Source organism: Hemitrygon akajei, chromosome 6 (genome assembly GCF_048418815.1).
Source record: "Hemitrygon akajei chromosome 6, sHemAka1.3, whole genome shotgun sequence".
NCBI classification, from domain to species: domain Eukaryota; kingdom Metazoa; phylum Chordata; class Chondrichthyes; order Myliobatiformes; family Dasyatidae; genus Hemitrygon; species Hemitrygon akajei.
In genome coordinates this window covers 6,279,916-6,300,770 of record NC_133129.1, presented here as the reverse complement: position 1 = coordinate 6,300,770, position 20,855 = coordinate 6,279,916, and the positions used below count along the sequence as shown (strand labels likewise).

Below are 20,855 nucleotides of genomic sequence, written 5' to 3'. Positions count from 1 at the left end.
TGGATCATTGGGACCTCTTTTGGGGCAGGTGTGACCTGTACAAAAAGGACGGGTTGCACTTGAATCCCAGGGGGACCAATATCCTGGTGGGCAGGTTTGATAGAGCTGTTGGGGAGAGTTTAAACTAGTTGGGCAGGGGGGTGGGAATCAGAATGTGAGTGCAGGGATTAAGCTAGAAGGACAAGGGCATGATGCTAAGAGTTCTGAGTTGATGAGGAAGGACAGGCAGGGGACAGAACATAATTGTAGCCAGTTACAGGGGTTGAAATGTGTCTATTTCAATGCTAGGAGTATTAGGAACAAGGAGGATGAACTTAGAGCATGGATTAGCACGTGGAACTATGACGTTGTGGCCGTTACTGAAACTTGGTTAGAGGAAGGGCAGGATTGGATGATGCAGGTCCGGGGTTCAGGTGTTTTAAAAGGAATAGGATGGGAGGTAGAAAAGGGAGGGGCAGTGGCATTGCTGGTCAGGGATAGTATCACGGCTATAGAAAGGGAGGACGCTGCAGAAGGAGTGCCCACGGAGTCAGTCTGAGTGGAAGTCAGAAATAGGAAGGGATCAATCACTGTGCTGGGAGTAGTCTATAGGTCCCCAAATAGCCCTCGGGACAACGAGGAGCAGATAAGCAGGAAGATTTTAGAATGGAGCAGGAAATACAGGGTAGTGGTTATGGGTGATTTCAACTTCCCTCATATTGACTGGCACCTCCTGAGTGCAAGGGGGATAGATGGGGCTGAATTTGTCAGGTGTGTTGAAGAAGGATTCCTGACACAGTATGTGGACCGGCCGATGAGAGGAGAGGCTATACTGGATCTAGTTCTGGGTAATGAACCTGGCCAGGTGACAGACCTCTTGGTGGGGGAGCATTTTGGTGAGAGTGACCACAGCTCCCTTAGCTTCAGCATAGCTATGGAAAGAGATAAAATCAGACGAAATGGTAAAGTGCTGAACTGGGGAAGGGCTAACTTTGAAGGGATGAGGCAGGAACTAGCGAGAGTAAATTGCAAACAGATGTTCAAAAGGGAAAGCACAGAAGTATTGTGGGAGAAGTTTAGGCACCACTTAAGCTGGGTTCAGGATAGGTTTGTCCCACTGAGGCAAGGAAAAAATGGTAGGAAAAGGGAACCGTGGCTGACAAAACATGCGAGGCAACTCGTCAAGAGGAAAAAGGAAGCATATGTTAGATATAAGAAGTAGGAGGGGCTCATGAGAAATATAGGGTAGCCAGGAAGGAGCTAAAGAAAGGACTTAGGAGAGCTCGAAGGGGGCATGAGAAGGCCTTGGCATGTAGGATTAAGGAGAACCCCAAGGCGTTCTATGCGTATGTGAAGAATAGGAGGATGATGAGAACGAAGGTGGGACCGCTAAAGGATAAAGAGGGCAACATGTGCCTGGAGGTGGAGGAGGTTGGGAAGGTCCTAGATGAATACTTTGCTTCAGTATTCACAAGTGAAAAGGATCTTGGCTGCAGGGGAAGTGCCGGAGGACTGGAGAATGGCAAATGTAGTTCCCTTGTTTAAAAAAGGTAATAGGGAGAAACCTGGTAACTATAGACCGGTGAGTCTTACATCGGTGGTATTCAAACTACTGGAAAGGATTCTTAAGGATATGATCTACAAGCATTTGGAGAAGTGCAGTCTACTCATGGATAGTCAACATGGCTTTGTGAAGGGAATATCGTGCCTCACGAGCCTGATTGAGTTTTTTGAAGCAGTAACAAAAGAAATTGATGAGGGTAGGGCAGTGGATGTGGTCTGCATGGACTTTAGCAAAGCATTTGACAAGGTCCCTCATGAAAGACTCATCCAGAAAGTCATGAGGCATGGGATAAGTGGAACCTTGGCTGTTTGGATCAAAAACTGGCTTAAAGGAAGAAAGCAGAGGGTAGTTGTGGAAGGAAAGTATTCTGCCTAGAGGTCAGTGACTAGTGGAGTGCCGCAGGGATCTGTCCTGGGACCCCTGCTATTTGTGATTTTTATAAATGACCTGGATGTAGAGGCGGAAGGATGGGTGAGTAAGTTTGCGGATGACACGAAGATTGGAGGAGTTGTGGATGGAGCTGTAGGTGGTCGAAGGTTACAAGAAGATATAGACAGCTGCAGAGTTGGGCAGAAAAATGGCAGATGGAGTTCAATCCGGACAAGTGTGAGGTGATGCATTTTGGAAGGACAAACCAGAAGACTGAGTACAGGATTAATGGTCAATTATTTGAGAGTGTGGATGAATAAAGAGACCTTGGAGTTCAAATCCATACGTTCCTGAAGGTCGCTGCACAGGTTGATAGGGTAGTTAAGAAGGCCTATGGGATGCTAGGCTTCATTAACAGGGGGATTGAGTTCAAGAGTAGAGAGGTCATGTTGCAACTCTACAAATCGTTGGTGAGACCGCACTTTGAGTATTGTGTTCAATTCTGGTCACCTCATTATAGGAAGGATGTAGAAGGATGTGGAAGCTATGGAGTGGGTGCAGAGGACATTTACCAGGATGTTGCCTGGATTAGAGAACAAGTCATATGAAGCAAGGTTAGCAGAGCTGGGACTTTTCTCTTTGGGGCATAGAAGAATGAGAGGGGACTTGATAGAGGTCTACAAGATTATGAGAGGCATAGATAGGGTGGATAGTCAGTACCTGTTTCTCAGGGCACCAATAGCAAACACCAGAGGGCATATGTACAAAATTAAGGGAGGGAAGTTTAGGGGAGACATCAGGGGTAAGTTTTTTTTACACAGAGGATTGTCACTGCCCGGAATGACTTGCCAGGGATGGTGGTGGAGGCTAAAACATTATGGGTATTTAAGAGCCTCTTGAGCAGGCACATGGATGAAAGAAAATTGGAGGGTTATGGGGTAGTGTGGATTTAGTACTTTTTAAGGATTATATGGGTTGACACAACATGGAGGGCTGAAGAGCCTGTACTGTGCTGTAGTGTTCTATGTTTCTTCACTCCTGTCAAACTTTTGTTCTTCACATAAATTGAAGAATGCCTTGGGGTTTTCCTTTACCCTACTCGCCAAGGCCTTCTCATGCCCCCTTCTTGCTCTCCTCAGCCCCTTCTTAAGCTCTTGCTACCCTATATTCCTCAATAGACTCATCTGATCCTTGCTTCCTAAACCTCACATATTCTGCCTTCTTCCATCTGACTAGATTCTCCACCTCACTTGTCATGGTTCCTTCACCCTACTATTCTTTATCTTCCTCACCGGGACAAATTTATCCCTAACATCCTGCAAGAGATCCCTAAACATCGACCACATGTCCATAGTACATTTCCCTGCAAAAACATCATCCCAATTCACACCCGCAAATTCTAGCCTTATAGCCTCATAATTTGCCCTTCCCCAATTAAAAAATTTTCTGTCCTCTCTGATTCTGACCTTTTCCATGATAATGTTAAAGGCCAGGGAGTGGTTGTCACTGTCCCCCAGATGTTCACCCACTGATAGATCTATGACCTGACCCGGTTCGTTACCTAATACTAGATCTAGTATGGCACTTCCCCTAGTTAGCCTGTCAACATACTGTGACAGGAATCCGTCCTGGACGCACTTAACAAACTCTGCCCCTTCTAAACCATTGGAACTAATCAGGTGCCAATCAATGTTAGGGAAGTTAAAGTCACCCATGATAACAACCCTGTTATTTTTGCACCCTTCCAAAATCTGCCTCCCAATCTGCTCCTCAGTATCTCTGTTGCTACCAGGGGGCCTATAGAATACCCCAGTAGAGTAACTGCTCCCTTCCTGTTCCTGACTTCCACCCATACTGAATCAAAAGAGGATCCTGCTACATTACCCAACCTTTCTGTAGCTGTAATAGTATCCCTGACCAGTAATGCCACCCCTCCTCCTCTCCCCCCCTTTATCCCTTTCAAAGCACTGAAATCCAGGAATATTGAGAATCCATTCCAGCCCTGGTGGCAGCCAAGTCTCTGTAATGGCCACTACATCATAATTCCATGTATGTATCCAAGCTCTCAGTTCATCAGCTTTGTTCCTGATGCTTCTTGCATTGAAGTACACGCACTTTAGCCCTTATACCTCACTACCCTTACACCCTTTATTCTGTTTCTCTTTCCTCAAAGCCTCTTTATATGTTAGATCTGGCTTTACTCCATGCACTTTACTTGCAGCTCTCGCATGACCTTTATCCTCCTCCACCTCACTATCTGCTCTAACACTCTGGTTCCCCTCCCCCTGCAAATCTAGTTTAAACCCCTCAGAGCAGCACTTGCAAACCTTCCCGCAAGGATGTTAGTCCTTCTCCAGTTCAGGTGCAACCTGTCCGATCAGAACAGGACCCACCTTCCCTGGAACAAGGCCCAATTGTCCAGAAACACGAAGCCCTCCCTCCTGCACCATCTCCTTAGCCACGTATTTAGCTGCATTATATTCCTATTTCTAGCCTCACTAGCACATGGCACGGGTAGCAATCCTGAGATTGCAACCCTGGAGGTCCTGTCCTTCAACTTTGCACCTAACTCCCTAAATTCTCTTTGCAGGACCTCCTCCTTCTTCCTATCCACGTCATTGGTCCCTACATGGACCACAACATCCAGCTGCTCACCCTCCCTCTTGAGAATACTGAGAACTCAATCCGAGATATCGCGGACCCTGGCACCAGAGAGGCCTCAGACCATCCGGGATTCTCGATCTCTTCCACAGAACCTCCTATCTGTCCCCCTAACTATCGAATCCCCTATCACTGCTGCTCTCCTCTTTTTCCTCCTTCCCTTCTGAGCTGAGGTCCAGTCTCGGTGCCAGAGACGCAACCACTGCAACATGTCCCTGGTAAGTCGTCCCCACCAACAGTATCCAAAACGGTATACTTATTATTGATGAGAACAGCCACAGGGGTGCTCTGCTCATTCTATTTCCCTTCCTGCTCCTGACAGTCACCCAGCTACCTGTCTCCTGACTCTTCGAGGTGACTATCTCCTTGTAACTCCTGTTTATTTCTGCCTCTGCCTCACAAATGATCTGAAGTTCATCCAGCTCCAGTTCCCTAACTTGGTTTGTCAGGAGCTACAGCTGGATGCACTTTTTACAGGTGTAGTCATCAGGGACAACTGCGCTCACCCTGACTTCCCACATACTGCAAACGGACCACTCTACTCCCCTAACTGCTGCCTCTATTACCTACTTCTAAGATAATTAGATCAATTAAAGGAGCTTACCCAGCCTTACCTCACTGGGGGCAAGCTCATCCTCAGACTCAGCTCGCCAAAGCCTCTGAGTCAAAGCCTTCCTACTCTGTCTCTGACTACTCCGTCACCCGCTACTAAGTCGCCTGCTCTGTTAATCTGCTTGCTTCTTAAACTCTCCCGCTGCCTCATGGGCCGAAATATGGGGAGAGGGCAGGAACGGGGTACTGATTGTGTATGATCAGCCATGATTACAGTGAATGGCGGTGCTGGCTAGAAGGGCCGAATGGCCTACTCCTGCACCTACTGTCTATTGTCTATTCACGCGCTTGCTTAGTCGTGCCCCGTTCAAACTGCCGAAGAAATTCCCTGTGGCACACTACTGGTCACAGGCCTCCAGTCCAAGAACCAAAATTCAATGATCAAATTCTGCTACTTAACATGGAGCCAATTACATATACACCTTGCTAGCTCTTATCAGGATCCCATGTGATCTAACCTTCCGGCCTTCCCTCAATCAGAGACCTTGTCAAAAGCTTTGCTGAAGTCCATATAGACACAATCCACCTTTTCAAAAATCTGAAATAGATTTGAGAAACACGATTTCCCATGTACAAAGCCATGAGTACTATCTCTAATTAGACATTGACTAACCAGATGTTGGTAGATCCTGTTCCTCAGAACCTCCAGGAACCACCACTGAAGTCAGGCTCAGCTGTCTGTAGTTACCTGACTTGTCCTTGCTGACTTTCTTAAACAATGGAACAACATCAAACAACCTCAGTCTTCTGGAACTTCACCTGTGACTAAAGGTGATTCAAATATTTCTACAAGGGATTTTAAAATTACTTCTCTCATTTCCTACGAGATCTGAGAATTGCCTCTGTTAGGTCCTGGGGATTTATCTACCCTAATCCGTTCGAAGGTCATCAACACTTCATCTTTGGTAATTCCTATAAGATCTAAGGCATCACAACTCATTAGTAACAATCGCATACAGAATGCTGCAGGAATTCAGCAGGCCAGGCAGCATCTATGGAAAAAAATACAGTTGATGTTTCGGGCCAAAACCCTTGGGGTTTCGCTTGAAAGTTCCTCCAGCATTTTTGTGTGTTGTTTGGATTTCCAGCATCTGCAGATTTTCTCCTGTTCGTCATTTGTCACAATTCCTTAGTTTTCATCATCTTCTCCAAAGTGAAAACTGAAACATTCATTAAAAACCTCATCCATCTGTAATGGCTCTACACAGAGATGGACATGCTGATCTTAAAGGGGACCTATCCTGTCCCTAGCCAGCTCTATGAATTTTCCCCGACTTTGCCTGCCAGATCAACCTAAAACCCTGTTTTGCCCTCCTGATTTCTCTCTTCTATTTCCCACACTTTTTATACTCATTATGGTTTATTTTTTCCTTATTTTCGAATCCCAATTTATGGCTTCTCCTTTTCCTGAGTTCTTGTCATCCAAGGTTTCCTTAACGGACAGCCTTGTTCTTCACCCCAGAGGGAACATACTGCTCCTGAACTCTTGATGTTACTTTTAAAAGTCTCCCACCTGCCAGTAATCCTTTCACCAAAACAGTCTGACCTAATCGACCTCTCTGCAAGATCCTATCTAATGCTTCCAGAAGTGGCCCTGCCCAACTTAAGACCTTAACTATTGGACCAGTAGTAACTTTGTCCAATAGCAACTTTGGAACTAAATCGGGGCAAGTCTGCACAAGTGCGTGGACATCAGCCAGTTACAACAGTGAGAAGAGTTTAAAAGGAGATGGTTATTTCTTCAGTGGTTTGATCGGGGCACGACTGCACAAGCGTGTGAACTTCAGCCAGGTAGAACAGCAAGAAGAGTTTAAAAGCAGACAGCTTTACAGAGCAGGTCCAGAGTAGGAAGGCTTTGGCGATATCAGGTCAAGACGAGGCAAGTTGCCCAGGTAGAATACAGACAGGCAGTATGTTTGTGAGGCAGGTGTTCTGTGCTCGGTGTCAAATGTGGGAAGTCCTGGAGACTCCCAACTCCTGGTCGGCCAAATCTGTGCCAGCTGTATTGAGCTGCAGCTCCTTAGGGACCGCGTTAGGGAAATTGAGATGTAGCTCGATTACCTTCGTCTGGTTAGGGAGAGTGAGGAGATAATAAATAGGAGCTATAGGCAGGTAGTCACACCGAGGCCTCGGGAGACAGATAAGTGGGTAACAGTCAGGAGAGGGAAGGGCAGGAGTCAGATGCTAGAGACTACTCCCATGGCTGTACCCCTTAACAATAAGACCTCCTGTTTTGAGTACTGTTGGGGGTGGGGGGGAAGCACCAGTGGCTGTGCTTCTGGAACAGAGTCTGGACATGTGGCTCAGAAGGGCAGGGAAAGGAAGAGGATGACAGCAGTGATAAGAGACTCTATAGTTAGGAGGTCAGACAGGTGCAGGAAAGAAACACGGATGGTAGTTTGCCTCGCAGGTGCCAGGGTCCAGGATGTTTCTGATCGCGTCCGTGATATCCTGAAGTGGGAAGGAGAACAGCCAGAGGTCGTGGTACATATTGGTACCAACAACATAGGTAGGAAAAGGGAGGAGGTCTTGAAAACAGACTACATGAAGTTAGGAAGGAAGTTGAGATGCAGGACCACAAAGGTAGTAATCTCGGACTTATTGCCTGAGCTGTGTGACAGTGAGTATAGGAATAGAATGAGGTGGAGAATAAATGTGTGGCTGAGGGATTGGAGGCACGGTGCAGGGATTCAGATTTGTGGATCATTGGGACCTCTTTTGGGGCAGGAGTGACCTGTACAAAAAGGTTGGGTTGCACTTGAATCCCAGGGGGGCCAATATCCTGATGGGGAGGTTTGCTAAGGCTATTGGGGAAAACTAGAATTGCTGGAGGGTGGGAACCGAACTGAAGAGACGGAGGAAGAGGCTGTTGGTTCACAAATAGAGAAAGCTTGGAGCCAGTGCAAGAGGGAGGATAGGCAGGTGATAGAGATGGGACGCGCTCAGACCGATGGTTTGAGACGTGTCTATTTTATTGCAAGGAGTATTATGAACAAAGTGCATGAGCTTAGAGAGTGGTTCAGTTCTTGGAGCTACGATTTTGTTGCCATTACAGAGACCTGGATGGTTCAGGGGCAGGACTGGTTACTTCGAGTGTCAGGCTTTAGATGTTTCATAAAGCACAGGGAGGGAGGCAGAAGAGGAGGGGGCATGGCACTGCTGATCAGAGATAGTGTCACGGCTCCAGAAAAGGAGGAAGTCATGGAGGGATTATCTACTGAGTCTCTGTGAGTGGAAGTTAGGAACAGGAAGGGTTCAATAACTCTACTGGGTGCTTTGTATAGCCCACCCAATAGTAACAGGGACACTGAGGAGCAGATAGGGAGACAGATTCTGTAAAGTTGTAATAGTAACAGGGTTGTGGTGGTGGGAGATTTTAATTTTCCAAATATCGATTGGCATGTCCCTAGAGCAAGAGGTTTAGATGGGGTGGAGTATGTTAGGTGTGTTGAAGAAGGTTTCTTGCCGCAATATGTAGATAAGACTACAAGAGGAGAGGCTGTACTTGATCTGGTATTGGGAAATGAACCTGGTCAGGTGTCAGATCTCTCAGTGAGAGAGCATTTTGCAGATAGTGATCACAATTCTATCTCCTTTTCCATAGCATTGGAGAGGGATAGGAACAGACAAGTTAGGAAAGTGTTTAATTGGAGTAAGGGGAAATATGAGGCTATCCGGCAGGAACTTGGAAGCATCAATTGGGAACAAAGGTTCTCAGGGAAACGTACGGAAAAAATATGGCAAATGTTCAGGGGATATTTGCGTAGAGTTCTGCACAGGTATGTTCCAATGAGACAGGGATAGGATGGTAGGGTGCAGGAACCGTGGTGTACAAAGGCTGTTGTAAATCTCGTCAAGAAGAAAAGAAGAGCTTGTGAAACCTAAAAGAAACTAGGTAATTATAGAGATCTAGAAGATTATAAGGCTAGCAGGAAGGAGCTTAAGAATGAAATTAGGAGAGCCAAAAGGGGCCATGAGAAGGCCTTGGTGGACAGGATTAAGGAAAACCCCAAGGCATTCTGCAAGTATGTGAAGAGCAAGGGGATTGGATGTGAGAGAATAGGACCAATCAAGTGTGACAGTGGAAAAATGCATATGGAACCAGAGGAGATAGCAGAGGTACTTAATGAATACTTTGCTTCAGTATTCACTATGGAAAAGAACCTTGACGATTATAGGGATGTCTTACAGCGGACTGAAAAGCTTGAGCATGTAGATATTAAGGAAGAGGATGTGCTGGAGGTTTTGGAAAGCATCAAGTTGGATAAGTTACCGGGACCAGACGAGATGTATCACAGGCTACTGTGGGAGACGAGGGAGGAGATTGCTGAGCCTCTGGCAATGATCTTTGCATCATCAATGGGGACGGGAGAGGTTCTGGAGGATTGTGGATGTTGTTCCTTTATTCAAGGATGGGAGTGGAGATAGCCCAGGAAATTATAGATCAATTAATCTTACTTCAGTGGTTCATAAGTTGATGGAGAAGATCCTGAGAGATTTATGAACATTTGGAGAGGCATAATATGATTAGGCTAAGTCAGAATGGCTTTGTCAAAGGCATTTGTCGTGCCTTACGAGCCTGATTGAATTTTGTGAGGATGTGACTGAACACATTGTTGAAGGTAGAGAGGTAGACGTAATGTAAATGGATTACAGCAAGGCATTTGATAAGGCACCCCATGCAAGGCTTATTAAGAAAGTAAGGAGGCATGGGATCCCAGGGGACATTGCTTTGTGGATCAAGAACTGGCTTGCCTACAGAGGCAAAGAGTGATTGTTGATCGGTCATATTCTGCATGGAGGTCGGTGACCAGTGGTGTATCTCAAGGATCTGTTCTGGGACCCCTTCTCTTCGTGATTTTTATAAGTGACCTGGATAAGGAAGTGGAGGGATGGGTTAGCAAATTTGAGGATGACACAAAGGTTGGAGATGTTGTGGATAGTGTGGAGGGCTGTCAGTGGTTACAGTGGGACATTGATAGGATGCAAAACTGGGTGAGAAGCGGCAGATGGATTTCAACCCAGATAAGTGAGGTGGTTCATTTTGGTTGGTCAAATATGATGGCAGAATATAGTACTAATGTTAAGACTCTTGGTAGTATGGAGAATCAGAGGGATCTTGGGGTCCAAGTCCATAGGACACTCAAAGCAGCTGTGCAGGTTGACTCTGTTGTTAAGAAGGCATATGGGTGCATTAGCTTTCATCAATCATGGATTTGAGTTTAAGAGCCAAGAGGTAATGTTGCAGCTATACTGGACCCTGGTCAGACCCCTCTTGGAGTACCATGCTCAGTTTTGGTTGCCTCACTACAGGAAGGATGTGGAGATCATAGAAAGAGTACAAAGGAAATTTACAAGGATGTTGCCTGGATTGGGGTTATGAGAGTAGGTTGAGTGAACTCAGCCTTTTCTCCTTGCAGCGACGGGGAATGAGAGGTGACCTGATAGAGGTGTACAAGATGATGAGAGGCATTGATTGTGTGCATAGTAGAGGCTTTTTCCCAGGGCTGAAATGGCTAGCACGAGAGGGCAGAGTTTTAAGATGCTTGGAATTAAGTACAGTGGAGATGTCAGGGCTAAGTTTTTTTATGCAGAGAGTGGTGAATGTGTGGAATGGGCTGCCTTGTTAAACGTTTTAGCTAACCCGTACCCAACAATATTCGCAGCTCTACCATCATCAATTATCCATGTCACCTCATCAAAAATCTCAATCAAGTTAGTAAAATACAACTTGTCCCGCACCAAGCCATGTTAGCTCTCCCTAGCTGGTGCATGGTTTTCCTAATACTCATAAATCCTAACCCTAAGAGTTCTCTCCAGTAATTTCCCAACCACTGACATGAGAATCATCAGTCTATAGTTCCCAGGATTATACCTGGTTCCCTTCTTAAATAGGATCTGGAATTCACTGCCTTAAAAAGGAGGAAATCATGGATGGATTGTCAAGAAGAAAAGAAAAGCTCACAGAAGGTTATATAAACTAGGTAATGATAGAGATTTAGAAGATTATAAGGCTAGCAGAAAGGAGTTTAAGAATTAAATTAGGAGAGCCAGAAGGGGCCATGAGAAGCCCTTGGTGCAGATGTTGTTCCCTTATTCAAGAAATGGAGTAGAGATAGCCCAGGAAATTATAGCCTCATGAATATTAATTCAGTGGTTGGTAAGTTGATGGAAAAGATCCTGAGAGGCAGGATTTATGAACATTTGGAGAGGCATAATATGATTCTGAATAATTTGCATGCCTTACAAGCCTGATTGAATTTTTTGAGAATGTGACTAAACGCATTGATGAAGGTATAGCAGTAGATGGCACAAAGGTTGAGGGTGTTGTGGATAGTGTGGAGGGCTGTCATAGGTTACAGCGGGACATCGATAGGATGCAAAACTGGACTGACAAGTGGCGGATGGAGTTCAAACCAGATAAGTGTGAGGTGGTTCATTTTGGTAGGTTAAGTGATACCAGAACATAATATTAATGGTAAGACTCTTGGCAGTGTGGAGCATCAGAGGGATCTTGGGGTCTGAGTCCATAGGACACTCAAAGCTGCTGCGCAGGTTGACTCTGTGGTTAAGAAAGCATATGGTGCACTGGCCTTCATCAATTGTGGGATTGAGTTTAGGAGCCAAGAGGTAATGTTGCAGCTATAAGGTCTAGATCTGGATCATAATGTGGTAAATTGGATCAGCAAGTTTGCGGATGACACTATGATTGGAGGCGTTGTCGGTAGCGAGGAAGGCTTTCAAAGCTTGCAGAGGGATCTGGACCAACTGGAAAAACCAGAAAATGGCAGATGGAATTTAATGCAGACAAGTGTGAGGTGTTGCATTTTGGAAAGACAAATCAAGGGAGGACATATACAGTAAATGGTAGGGCACTGAGGAGCGCGGAGGAACAAAGGGATCTGGGAGTTCAGATACATAATTTCCTGAAAGTGGCATCACAGGTAGACAGGGTTGTAAAGAAGGCTTTTGGCATCCTGGCATGCATAATTCAAAGTATTGAGTATTGGAGTTGGGATGTTATGGTGAGGTTGTATAAGACATTGGTGAGGCCAAATTTGGAGTATTGTGTACAGTTCTGGTCATCTAACTATAGGAAGGATATCAGTAAGATTGAAAGAGTGCAGAGAAGATTTACTAGGATGTTGCCGGGTCTTCAGGAGTTGAGTTACAGGGAAAGACTGAACAGGTTAGGACTTTATTCCTCGGAGCATAGAAGAATGAGGGTGGATTTGATAGAGGTTTACAAAATTATGAGAGGTATAGACAGAGTAAATGCAAGTAGGCTCATTCCACTTAGATTAGGAGAGATAAATACAAGAGGACATGGCTTTAGGGTGAAAGGGGAAAGGTTTAGGGGGAATATTAGGGGGAACTTCTTCACTCAGAGAGTGGTGGGAGTGTGGAACGAGCTGCTGTCTGATGTGGTAAATGCCAGTTCGCTCTTAAGTTTTAAGAATAAATTGGATAGATACATGGATGGGAGAGGTCTGGAGGGTTATGGACTGGGTGCAGGTCAATAGGACTAGTGGAATAAAGTTTTGGTACAGACTAGAAGGGCCAAATAGCCTGTTTTCTGTGCTGTAGTGTTCTATGGTTCTATAGGACCCTGGTCAGTCCCCACTTGGAGTACTGTGCTCAGTTCTGGTCGCCTCACTATAGGAAGGACGTGGAAACCATAGAAAGGGTGCAGAGGAGATTTACAAGGATGTTGCCTGGATTGGGGAGCATGCCATTTGAGAATAGGTTGAGTGAACTCGGCCTTTTCTCCTTAGAGTGGCGGATGATAAGAGGTGACCTGATATAGCTGTATAAGATTAGGAGAGGCATTGGTCCTGTAGACAGTCAGAAACTTTTACTAGGGCTAAAATGGCTAAAACGAGAGGGCACAGTTCTATGGTACTTGGAAGTAGGTACAGAGGAGATGTCCAGGGTAAGTTTTTTAAGTAGATAGTGGTGAGGGCTGCTGGCAATGGTGGTGAAGGTGGATGCGATGGGGGTCTTTTAGGAGACTCCTGGATAGGTACATGGAATTTAGAAAAATAGAGGTAACCCAAGGTAATTTCTAAAGTAAGTACATGTTCGACACAGCATTGTGGGCCGCAGGGCCTGTACTGTGCTGTAGGTTTTCTATGTTTCTAAATGATTGCATAGTAGAAGATCCAGCATCTGCAGATTTACAAAACTAATACTGAAAGCTGGGAGCAGATTTGGTAGCTGCTTTTCAACAGGGAGCAGAACAATGAGCCCAATGGCTTTGTTCTATACTTTAAATTTTCTATGAGACATCGAAAATAGAACAGCACAGCAAAAAAAAAAGACCCTTCAGCCCATTATGTCTGTGCTAGCCACGATGCTAATCCAACTCATTTCACATGTGCCTGCATATGTTCTATACCCTTCCATTTCCTACCTGCTCTGTGTCTATCTACATGAATCATAAATGTTGCTGTTGTTTTTTGCTTCCAGCACCTCCCTAGGAGCATGCTTCAGGCATCTACCACTTTGTAAAATTAATGCCATGTAAATCTTGTTCATTTAGAATTCACTCACATTCATGTTGCGATCCCAGATCTGAATGGAGCCATCTTGACATGCAGCAGCAATCAATTTGCCATCTCTGCTATATGCACAGGTGGTGGGAATACTTCGCTTTCCTTGTGCAGTTCGTGGTTTAAAAACATTCTTGTGTTTCTTCTCATTGTTCATGTCCCAAGTCCTCACAGTCCTGATACAAACAAGTAACAATTAGTACAAACAGCTCCTGAGCACACCAGCCACTGGCAAGGACAGAACAACTTCAAAAGAGACAAAAGTGATGCTTTACACACAGGTTAAGAAAGTTTATTTTAGCAGCCAGAGAAACAGGAAAAAAAAATCTGAGGGGAGTATTTAATTGCTTACAATTTAATGTGAGGCAAGAAAATGATAAAGTGAGGGTACTGAGATAATGCTAGGGATAATATCACAGACTGAACTGAAACATGGTTTGAAACAGGGCTTCACCCTTAACCTATAACCTCTAGTTCTAAACTCACTGAACCTCAGTGGCAAAGCCTGCCTGCATTTACCCTATCTATATCCCTCATAATTTTGTATTCCTTTATTAAATCTCCCTTACTCCTCTACGTTCTACTGAATAAAGACTTAACATGTTCAACCTTCCCCTACAATGCAAGTCCTCAAGTTCTGGCAACATACTTATATATTTTCTCTGTATTCTTTCAATTTTATTGATATCTTTCCTAGGCAGGTGACCAGAATTACACACAATACTCCATTTAGACCTCACCAAAGTCTTCTCCGATTCCAACATAACATCACAACTCCTGTACTCAATACAGTGAATTACGAAGGTCAATGTGCCAAAAGCTTTCTTTACAACTCTATCTACTGATAACGCCACTTTCAATGAACTATAGATCTGTATTCCTAGATCCCTCTGTTCTATGGCATGCTTCAGTGCCCTACCATCCAATGAGTAAGCCTTACTCTGGTTAGTTCTCCCAAAGTGCAACACCTCACACTTCCCTGTATTAAATTCCATCTGTCATTTTTCAGCCCATTTTTCCAGCTGATCTAAATCCCACTGCAACCTTTTGATAGTCTTCATCACTGCCGCTATGCCTGCAATCTTGGTGTTGTGATGGGGTCCAGAGTTGACCCTACAAACTGTGCTGCTATTAAGAGAGAGAGACAGAAACTGCTCAAAAGATTGATGTTATGGTTTCTCTGCAAGATGTTTATCTTTCCACAAGAACACTTGCTTGCTTGTGAGTTCTTACACAGAGAGAGAGGGAGAGAGAGAGAAAGAGAGAGGAGCAGTTTGTTGGACAGCTGGTGTTCAGCATGCTGAAATAAATACCAGGTCAGCTGCTGGACCCGGACACACACACAGTTTTGGACACTGGATGAGCTTTGCTGTTTCCACAGAAAGGTGGGTTTTTGGAGGATCGATTCAGCAGAATCGATCAGTGGCTCTCGCAGTGCAGAAAAGGTGTGACCGGTGGGGAGTTATTTGTGTGTCCAATAAACTAATAAACACTATTAGTTTATAGCAATACCAGACTCCAATGTGTTTTCCATTTCTGCTGGTTCTTTAACCCGTCATGAGGTACGTGACAGTGTTACTAAATCATCATCCAGATGGTTGATATAGATGACAAACAACAAGATGCAGCACCGATCTGTGCTGCACACCACTAGACAGACTTCCAGTCAGAGAGGAAACCTTCAACAGGCACTCTTAGGCTTCTCGCACAAAGCCAATGTTGAATCCAATTTATGACCTCATTCCAGTGGGTGACCAGTCCTACAAGGTGAATTTAGGGAGTTAGGAGATAAACTAAAAAGTAGGACCACAAAGGTAATAATCTCTGGATTACTACCAGTGTCACGTGCTAGTCAGAGTACAAATAGGAGGATATTTCAGATGAATATGTGACTTGAAAAATGGTGCAAGGGGGAGGGATTCAAATTTCTGGGGCATTGGAACCAGTTCTGGGGGAGGTGGGATCGGTATAAACAGGATGGTCTGCACCTGGGCTGGACTGGAACCAATGTCCTAGGGAGAGTGTTTGCTACTGCTGTTCAGGAGGATTTAAACTAATGTGGCAGGGGGATGGGAACAAGTGCAGAGAGACAGAGGGGTGTAAAATGAGGGTAGAAGCAAAAAGTAGTAAGGTGAAAAGTAAAAGTAGCAGGCAGGCAAATCCAGGGCAAAAAGCAAAAAGAGCCACTTTTCAACATAATTGTATAAGGGCTAAGAGTGTTGTGAAAACAAGCCTGAAGGCTTTGTGTGTCAATGCGAAGAACATTCGTAACAAGGTGGATGAATTGAATGTGCAGATAGTTATTAATGAATATGATATAGTTGGGATCACAGAGACATGGCTCCAGGGTGACTAAGGATGGGAGCTCAACATCCAGGGATATTCAATATTCAGGAGGGATAGACAGGAAAGAAAAGGAGGTGGGGTAGCATTGCTGGTTAGAGAGGAGATTAACGCAATAGAAAGGAAGGACATTAGCCTGGAGGATATGGAATTGATATGGGTAGAGCTGCATAACACTAAGGGGCAGAAAACGCTGGTGGGAGTTGTGTACAGGCCACCTAACAGTAGTAGTGAGGTTGGGGATGGCATTAAACAGGAAATTAGAGCTGCATGCAATAAAGGAACAGTAGTTATAATGGGTGACTTCAATCTACATATAGATTGGGTGAACCAAATTGGTAAGGGTGCTGAGGAAGAGGATTTCTTGGAATGTATGGAGGATGGTTTTCTGAACCAACATGTAGAGGAACCAACTAGAGAGCAGGCCATTCTAGATTGGGTATTGAGCAATGAGGAAGGGTTAGTTAGCAATCTTGTCGTGCGAGGCCCCTTGGGTAAGAGTGACCATAATATGGTGGAATTCTTCATTAAGATGGAGAGTGACATAGTTAATTCAGAAACAAAGGTTCTGAACTTAAAGAAGGGTAACTTTGAAGGTATGAGCCGTGAATTAGCTAAGATAGACTGGCAAATGATACTTAAAGGGTTGACGGTGGATATGCAATGGCAAGCATTTAAAGATCGCATGGATGAACTACAACAATTGTTCATTCCAGTTTGGCAAAAGACTAAACCAGGGAAGGTAGTGCACCCGTGGCTGACAAGGGAAATTAGGGATAGTATCAAGTCCAAAGAAGAAACATATAAATTAGCAAAAAAAAGCGGCACACCTGAGGACTGGGAGAAATTCAGAGACCAGCAGAGGAGGACAAAGGGCTTAATTAGGAAACGGAAAAAAGATTATGAGAGAAAGTTGGCAGGGAACATAAAAACTGACTGTAAAAGCTTTTATAGATACGTGAAAAGAAAAAGATTGGTCAAGACAAATGTAGGTCCTTTACAGTCAGAAACAGGTGAATTGATCATAGGGAACAAAGACATGGCAGACCAATTGAATAACTACTTTGGTTCTGTCTTCACTAAGGAGGACATAAATAATCTTCCGGAAATAGTAAGGGACCAAGGGTCCAGTGAGATGGAGGAACTGAGGGAAATACATGTTAGTAGGGAAGTGGTATTAGGGATTGAAGGGATTAAAGGCAGATAAATCCCCAGGGCCAGATGGTCTGCATCCCAGAGTGCTTAAGGAAGTAGCCCAAGAAATAGTGGATGCATTAGTGATAATTTTTCAAAACTCCTTAGATTCTGGATTAGTTCCTGAGGATTGGAGGGTGGCTAATGTAACCCCACTTTTTAAAAAAGGAGGGAGAGAGAAACCGGGGAATTATAGACCAGTTAGTCTGACATCGGTGGTGGGGAAAATGCTAGAGTCGGTTATCAAAGATGTGATAACAGCACATTTGGAAAGAGGTGAAAACATCGGACAAAGTCAGCATGGATTTGTGAAAGGAAAATCATGTCTGACGAATCTTATAGAATTTTTTGAAGATGTAACTAGTAGAGTGGATAGGGGAGAGCCAGTGGATGTGGTATATTTAGATTCTCAAAAGGCTTTTGACAAGGTCCCACACAGGAGATTAGTGTGCAAACTTAAAGCACACGGTATTGGGGGTATGGTATTGATGTGGATAGAGAATTAGTTGGCAGACAGGAAGCAAAGAGTGGGAGTAAATGGGACCTTTTCAGAATGGCAGGCAGTGACTAGTGGGGTACCGCAAGGCTCAGTGCTGGGACCCCAGTTGTTTACAATATATATTAATGATTTAGACGAGGGAATTAAATGCAGCATCTCAAAGTTTGCGGATGATACGAAGCTGGGTGGCGGTGTTAGCTGTGAGGAGGATGCTAAGAGGATGCAGGGTGACTTGGAAAGGTTAGGTGAGTGGGCAAATTCATGGCAGATGCAATTTAATATGGATAAATGTGAGGTTATCCACTTTGGTTGCAAGAACAGGAAAACAGATTATTATCTGTACGGTGGCAGATTAGGAAAAGGGGAGGTGCAACGAGACCTGGGTGTCATTGTACACCAGTCATTGAAGGTGGCCATGCAGGTACAGCAGGCGGTGAAAAAGGCAAATAGTATGTTGGCATTCATAGCAAAAGGATTTGAGTACAGGAGCAGGGAGGTTCTACTGCAGTTGTACAAGGCCTTGGTGAGACCACACCTAGAATATTGTGTGCAGTTTTAGTCCCCTAATCTGAGGAAAGACATTCTTGCCATAGAGGGAGTACAGAGAAGGTTCACCAGATTGATTCCTGGGATGGCAGGACTTTCATATGAAGAAAGACTGGATCGACTAGGCTTATACTCACTGGAATTTAGAAGATTGAGGGGGGATCTTATTCAAACATATAAAATTCTAAAGGGATTGGACAGGCTAGATTTGGAAGATTGTTTCCGATGTTGGGGAAGTCCAGATCGAGGGGTCACAGTTGAAGGATAAAGGGGAAGCCTTTTAGGACCGAGATGAGGAAAAACTTCTTCACACAGAGAGTGGTGAATCTGCGGAATTCTCTGCCACAGGAAACAGTTGAGGACGGTTCATTGGCTATATTTAAGAGGAAGTTAGATATGGCCCTTGTGGCTAAAGGGATCGGGGGTATGGAGAGAAAGCAGGCCAGGGTTCTGAATTGGATGATCAGCCATGATCATACTGAATGGCGGTGCAAGCTTGAAGGGCCGAATGGCCTACTCCTGCACCTATTTTCTATGTTTCTATGGTATCAGCTGTCAGTGGAAGCACTTGAGGCAATGATATAACAAGCTTTATGAGACACTTGGACAGATACTGGAAAGTGAAGGACAGAGGGATATGGGCCAAACACTGGCAAATGTCTAGTTTAAATGGCATCTTGGTAGGCACACTAATTGGGCCAAAAAGGCCCGTTTCTTCTCGGTATCACAGACTTAGATTATTTGGGCTGAAGGGCCTGTTTCTGCTCTGTTATACACTCACAGACTAGTTGAAGGTCAATAATTTTAGCCTATCCAAAATAAATAAAAGAAAAAAATCAAGATACTTCATTAAATGCACAGAGCCAAATCTCCTACTGTATTTCTGCAGTGTTTCTCAGAAGTGGTGAGTGGGCTAATATTCTGCAGTATACATTCGACTGTCCTCATATTCCTGCACAATATTACCCTGACTTGTATATTTGTAGGGCAAAAAGATGAGGAACACAGAGCAACAGGCATCACAGATACAAGTGAAAAAGAGAGCAGAAGTGTAGATTTGCTGGAGCAGCAACAGGTTGAAACAAATGGTCTATGAGTTTCTGCTCCTAAACGATGAGGCTGTGACCAAAAAATTCATACCCATCATTTGAGCATGTCACAAACTCCTCCTTAATTTTCGGATGCCAGGCACCACCATTCAGCATAGCTGTATGTCCCTGTGGGAAGACAAAATATTGATGTTTAACAGCAATGTTTGAATACAATGGACAGGAGGAGGAGTATAGGAAACTGATACAGGACTTTGTGATATGGTGCAACTCAAACTACCTGCGTCTCAATATCACCAAGACCAAGGAGATGGTGGTGGACTTTAGGAGATCTAGGCCTCATATGGAGCCAGTGATCATTAATGGAGAATGTGTGGAGCAGGTTAAGACCTACAAGTATCTGGGAGTACAGTTAGACGAGAAGCTAGACTGGACTGCCAACACAGATGCCTTGTGCAGGAAGGCACAGAGTCGACTGTACTTCCTAAGAAGGTTGGCGTCATTCAATGTCTGTAGTGAGATGCTGAAGATGTTCTATAGGTCAGTTGTGGAGAGCGCCCTCTTCTTTGTGGTGGCGTGTTGGGGAGGAAGCATTAAGAAGAGGGACGCCTCACGTCTTAATAAGCTGGTAAGGAAGGCGGGCTCTGTCGTGGGCAAAGTACTGGAGAGTTTAGCATCGGTAGCTGAGCGAAGGGCGCTGAGTAGGCTACGGTCAATTATGGATAACTCTGAACATCCTCTACATAGCACCATCCAGAGACAGAGAAGCAGTTTCAGCGACAGGTTACTATCGATGCAATGCTCCTCAGACAGGATGAAGAGGTCAATACTCCCCAATGCCATTAGGCTTTACAATTCTACCGCCAGGACTTAAGAACTTTTTAAAAGCTATTATTAATGCTTTTTGAGATAGTGATTTAGATGCATATCATATTTTTACTGAGTTAAGTATTGTATGTAATTAGTTTTGCTACAACAAGTGTATGGGACATTGGAAAAAAGTTGAATTTCCCCATGGGGATGAATAAAGTATCTATCTATCTACAATCCCAACAACCATAGTAACATGGTTAAGTTACTGGATCAAAATTGGTCTAAAGAAATTAATACTGACAAACATAGATTCAAATTATCTCAACTGCAATAAAGGGGTATCTTTATGCATTAAATGCAATATCATTATTCAAGAAAGATGAAGATGAGAGGGGGTTGTTGAAAACAGGAAATTGTAGACCTGTGTAGCTAACATCTGTCACCAGGCAAGTGCTAGAATGCATTATGAAGGAGGTGACTGCAGGGCATTTAAAAATCCATCAAATAATTAGGCAAGGTTTCTCTAAAAGGAATATTGTATTTTGGCAAATGCGCTCTTTGCAGATGTCACAAACAGTGGGCAGCACCAAAGTGCTTGTGATTGAGGTATTATATTGGCATGGATAGGAACAGAAAACAAAGAGATGCATAAGTCTAGTTTATATTGGCAATCA

The 20,855-nt window shown here is 44.3% G+C and overlaps 1 protein-coding gene across 1 annotated transcript in view; it reads right to left on the bottom strand.

Moving 5' to 3' along the window:
• The window catches only part of LOC140728836 (WD repeat-containing protein 70), a 180,087-nt gene that overhangs the window by 100,738 nt on the left and 58,494 nt on the right, over nucleotides 1–20,855 (bottom strand). Inside the window, exons 9-10 of the mRNA XM_073047832.1 lie at nucleotides 19,460–19,536; nucleotides 13,739–13,913 (exon numbers count right to left, since the gene is read on the bottom strand). Coding sequence (XP_072903933.1) covers nucleotides 13,739–13,913; nucleotides 19,460–19,536 — 252 coding nt within the window. The remainder of the gene's footprint in view (nucleotides 1–13,738; nucleotides 13,914–19,459; nucleotides 19,537–20,855) is intronic.